The following is a 5,767-nucleotide window of genomic DNA, read 5'->3' as shown; positions in this document are numbered from 1 at the left end:
AGCGACCACTCCATCTAATGACATTCAGAGTGATTGTCGTTTAAGGGAGGGGTGATGTAACGGGGTGTATCGTTACATGAAATTAACACTTAAAGGTTGCTAATTAATATATTATCTAAAAGGTAGATAATATTTGGAGGATATTACTTTATATAGTAATATCTGAATTCTTATCCATAAATAGGTATAGACCATTATGTCTATTTATTCCGCAGGCTAATCAGCTGTAGAAGTAATCAAAGAGAGTTACAAGATAAGATAGATAAGAATTCATTTACATGTTAAGTATCAGTTTATAGTTAAGTCTGCATTTACAAAGATAGATTAAGAGACACTTAACCATATTAATACAGTTTTCATTTTACACTCTTAAGCTAACTTGCCTTAAGAGAAGTCTTCCTCTATACGTACAGTGTACGTTACCTAACGAAAGGCACCACTCACAACTGAAGCAGTGTGAAGTGGACTTGTACTGAAACAGTACAAGTCGCAGTGCCCCGTTACACTAAGCCTACTTAAGGTAAACTCAAAGGCTTATGAATTGAGAAATAAGTAGAACTGTATTAATATATCAAGTTCCTAGACGTGACAATCCTTTATCTACTACTGCCTTTATTATATTAATAAATAAATATGTGTGGCGCCTCATGCGCACCGCCCAATCGTGTCTTGTGACGATTGGCGGGGGTGATTTAAACTTAAATCAACCAAACAATAGAACTGGTATCTTATTGTGTCAATATTACCAAATTTGGTAATATTGGAACTAGTAAGTAAAAATAAGTAAAGATGAAATTTTGTACTTCTTTATTTATTTCCTCTTATAGGAATTATATTTAGTTTTTCTCTTATATGAGATAATATTTATGTAACGGACCATGCAGTGGACAATTTAACATGCGACTTTTCATTTCGGTACTATTCTGCATTGCTTTACGAGGAAGCCGGCTGTTGAACCCAATATCAGCGTTGGTGCTACGTTGACTTTTTGAGATAATCTCGATAGTGACAGTTTTTTCGTAAGCAAGGTATGATTGAGACGCTGGTTGATTTCACTCAAAGGCGATGTGCTTGACTCGGCAAAAAATAGATTGTTTTGTCTATAACGCGAAATCAACGAAAACAAGAGCGGTGAAGTAGAATTTAATGCTCTGGTCAGCATCTCTGCGGACCATGCCAGGACTACTTCCGTCGATATTCGGTCCAAAATAGTGGGACATAATCTACAAGCATTACAGTATGCAGCCTACCGTACTTACGGTGTAGCTTTTATCTCACTCGTGCAAATTTTGTCGGATTGTGCTTCAAATTTGCTTCACCATATTTTCAAGAACTCTACTCGTGACGCTTTCATAGTGAGAAATTTCTCGTCTCTTCATCGATATTTTAATGTGTCAACATAATTACACGCGGCAGCAGCAGCTTGATGGCTCTAAGAGTGTAATTAACGTAAATATTTTCGGCACGGATCACTTTTCCTAAGCTTGTATTCCATCACTTGCGTCTACGCAGCAGCGAGGGTCACATGTGCCGATAGACACGGGTTGAGGCTTCGAGCGCACTCAAAGCCACAAGCCTGGAGTGCTTTAAAAGCTGTATCAATTCAGCAACAGATTTAAAAATAGTAGTTTGACTACCGTGTTTTGACGAGTTGACGGCGCTGATGTGAGTACGGATGTAAGTGCCGTGTCGTACAAATTACATTTTGGGCCCGGTGTTTACAAGGTGGTATAATACTACTGTGTGGATTTGATTTTTCGCGTTGCCACTAGGCCTCATGATACGAAGCGCGTCTTCTTCAATAATTTAAAAAGCATCTGTTGAGCCAGACTTATAACTTTATGAGTATTCTTAGCGCTAGTATTGACATAGTCGGGGATTAAAGTGGTGTGTATCTTTATCCAGAGCCGGAGCTTGTCGATATTCTTCCCTCTGCTAGAATACTTCAGTACTGTATCTCCATCCACGTCGAATGAATTGCAATTCAAATTATGGCCACTGAAAACACGAAATAATTAGACTTATTGACGCATCCCAGCAATGAAATCGTATGTAAAGACACTATATTGTCATTTAGATCTTAACGAATTTTACTGTTTGTCAAAAATGATAATGCAAAACTGCGATTAAAAAAAGGTTACGAGCTTAAAGAATAAGTATGTTGTGATAGGCATCGCGCTTGCAAGGCCTTCAGTCAATCCAGATGTCTCGAATTTAGCACGCAATGCGCCTCGCATTATTTCGAGTCCGAAGCAGGTCATACAATCCTTTTTGCAAGAATAAAAAGAAGGTTGTGTGTGTCATCCTTTTGAAGAGGATTGTCTGTCTCCGCGGCTTCGAGAGATGAGATGAGCAGAAATAAAGGACTTTCCACTCCGTTCGACAGATGTGATGGGTAAAATCAGGATTGTCTTCGTTCATGCCACAGCGGTGTTCTTGTCGTCTTTTTACGCCATTACCTCTTTTTCGATCTACTAGAACACTGCAAATGAAAGTCAGCGCGCTTCACCCGCCAAATTGCCGACGACTAAGTGACAGTGTGATTACTGGTGTCGTGCAGCAGCGCCTTAAAGCCTCTCGTCACGTGCACGTTGCTGGAGCGTGTGCAATGAACATCAAGACAATGCCTCTAGCACCGCTGGTACCGTTATCGCATCCGCTAGCCAACGAATTTAAACAGACACCAAAATCTTCCGAAGTGACTTCAAATGGATGTTGGGGTGATCGTCAAGGCAACGCAGATGTGATTTCGGAGCTGAGAAAGTATTCATGCCGAACAACACCAGCGTTGCCGTACTGTCCTGCAACGGATGGTACTCAATTAATGGTGGAGCCCAAAGCACCCGAAGGCGATGCAACAGATACCGTTAAAGTGGTGACTGCCGATAAAGTGCGTTTGCGAGAACTGCGTCGGGTGAGACAGATTCGATACAGACAAAAGAAAGAAAAGTATGCAGTCAGTCTCGCAGATGAGATAACGAAGCTACGAAATGAGATTGAGCAGCTTTCTCAACGTCGTCGTTCAGCGTTGGCAGCGGTGTCAACAAAGGAAAGCTGTTGGAGCGTCGTTGTCGAATACTATCGGCTCTTTCAGCACGGCGTGGGCAAATCGTCAGAGGTGCAGCGGAGTATACAAGCTGCCTTTTTGCACGAGACCATGGCGTCCGACATTCTCTTTAACACGGAGTACGGTGTCAATGCAATCCTAAAGAGATGGATCTGCATCTCACAATGGTTTGCGAATTTTCAAGTCGAGCTAAGAGCCGTTGAAAAAAACTCATCGGGCATTCTGGTCGCCACTACAATAACTACGGTCACCATAACGAAACAAACACTGCAACAGGCATTTCCCCATTTGCGAAGCAGTGATGAGTCAACTAAATTGTCACCGCTGGCGCAAAAGCTTGTTGGCAGAACTCTTGTCATGCACGGGTCGGCACAATTTGAGTGGGACTGCGAGCGTTGTCGCATCAAGAGCATCAGAAGCCAGTCGAATATGATGTCCCCCGTCTTGCGCCTCTTGGGGGACTTACACACGGTGTCGCGTGTATTTCGCAACGCCCTCGTTACTCTCAACTTTCAATGTAGAGTGTTAGAAGTTGAGTAAATTAAGAACGCGACTGTAACCTTTTGGATGGATGTGAATGATGGCCAATTTATTTGGTCCGGCAATTGTATGTTAAGGTTACACAAGAAGAAGGTGCTAGCAAAATTCTAAGGCCTCATGGGATGGTCTTCACTGACCGCCGTTACTGCCAAGAATCATATAAACGGGGCAATTGTAAAAGAAGTACAATTGTTTATGTCAGATGCACTATATCTGCAGACAAGCCGTCCGTAATCATATCAATGAGAACCCATTTTTTAAGTTCCAACTTGGTGCAATTGATGAACTGCTCTCAATAATCTTCTCTTCGCGACCGCGCCATCATAAGGACCTTACTTAAACCTTGAAGGATCTCATGAAGATTGGTAAGCTTAGAAGCACTGGATTTTTTGATCAGCCGTTATAATTTCAGGATAGCCAAATATGGAATTGCGCGTCGTCGGAATATTTGTCAAACGTGGATTAGCGATGCCATTCCAGCTGATTTTAAGCACATTATATTTATGTTATTAGCGCCTTTGTCTGCAAACGTGAAAGTTGTGGGAAAGATAGACGCCTTCTTGCTGTCAGACGCTAATCTAAAATAGACTCGATGACCACGTCACCGAATCGGAAAGTAAGATCAAGGCGGTTTTGAACATGGAATAATCTAGTGCATAGACAGACGAATTCATTCATATTACTAAAATCGAACAGAATTCCGGGCAGAAGGAACGATCTGAAACTTTTTTCCGACAACTTTTCGGAGAGATCGATCTGCTTCCTTTCGTTAAGGGAGTTTGCCCTGTTTTTTTAAGGAATAGTATGCACCATTAGAGATAAAAAAAATTAAAAGCAGTATTTGGCATTCCTAGAAAAAGCAATTTTCATCAAATAACCTGTAGCTGAACAATAACAAACATGTGCAATGTAAGACGTAGTCACGGCCACGTTTTAATTAGATATTCTGCACCACTGTCCTGAAATACTTATTTGTAATACTTTTATATGTGCATTTAAAAAACAACTCCGTGACACGGCTGGAACAACAAACTGGTAAGCAACAAACTGGTCAAGCATACTAAAAAATAGCGAGACGCTCGCTATCGTGTGAGACGTGGCTTTTCTTAACAGCTCGGGCCAAAAATGAAATTTCAATTTGGATTTGTAATCGTTTTTATAGCGCACTTAAACGAACTCATTTCGAGTATGTCTTTCCTTAAGTTAGTCCTTCCTATGAAGAGAAACTCACGATTATGTTACGGAATGAGGCTTTCTGAGTCGAACTTTAACGATATGTTGCTTTACTCGTCTGCTTTTTATAGCCTTACAAATAAAAGGCAGCTCTCAACTCATGACGCAATTCAGGCGAGGCGCTTTCTTTGCTTATTAACACGCACCGTTCACTTACCTGTATTGCCAACACAAATAAAGACCAAGTCCTATGAGACACAGCTCGGATAAGTATTTTCTGCTGCTGATTCGGATCAATAGCAAAAGCATGCTTGAAACACGCATCTTGTATTTTGATAGTCTACGCTTTTACTTAAATGTATATGCCATCTGTCATGCTTGTCAATTCTTTTTGATTGTTTAAAAAAATAAAATAACGATAATCATCCATTCGCTGTAAGCAATATATTTACTTTTGAACTTACCAGGTCTCTTCAGACGTGCTATAGCTTGACAGCTATGTCTCGAATTTTTGCCTTTTATCATAGAAATGAATCTACAAACCGCCACAAATAATTTAACTGATTGGGTTCATCTATTGCGACAAGAAATTGATATTCATAAAGCTTTACAATAACGTCCGAAAAACCAAAACGAATCTTATTCACATTGTAACGGGGTGTATCGTTACATGAAATTAACACTTAGAGTTTGTTAATTAATATATTATCTAAAAGGTAGATAATATTTGGAGGATATTACTTTATATAGTAATATCCTGAAATTCTTATCCATAAATAGGTATAGGCCATTATATCTATTTATTCCGCAGACTAATCAGCTGTAGAAGTAATCAAAGAGAGTTACAAGATAAGATAGAGATAAGAATTCATTTACATGTTTAGTATTAGGTTATAGTTAAGTCAGCATTTACAAAGATAGATTAAGAGACACTTAACTATATTAATACAGTTTTCATTTTACCCTCTTAAGTTAACTTGTCTTAAG

The 5,767-nt window shown here is 39.8% G+C and overlaps 1 protein-coding gene across 1 annotated transcript; it reads left to right on the top strand.

The window, feature by feature from the left end:
* Positions 1-2,488: 2,488 nt before the first annotated feature.
* On the top strand, positions 2,489-3,607 carry CCR75_005452 (uncharacterized protein; the record flags this gene model as incomplete). Its single annotated transcript, XM_067963533.1, has 1 exon — positions 2,489-3,607. One exon carries the CDS (start codon positions 2,489-2,491, stop codon positions 3,605-3,607), a length of 1,119 nt encoding a protein of 372 aa, XP_067819274.1.
* Between the last annotated feature and the right edge of the window lie 2,160 nt (positions 3,608-5,767).

Source organism: Bremia lactucae, linkage group LG15 (assembly GCF_004359215.1).
Source record: "Bremia lactucae strain SF5 linkage group LG15, whole genome shotgun sequence".
Lineage (NCBI taxonomy): Eukaryota > Oomycota > Peronosporomycetes > Peronosporales > Peronosporaceae > Bremia > Bremia lactucae.
Note: the sequence above shows the minus strand (reverse complement) of the source record. Positions and strands in the feature narration are given on the sequence as shown.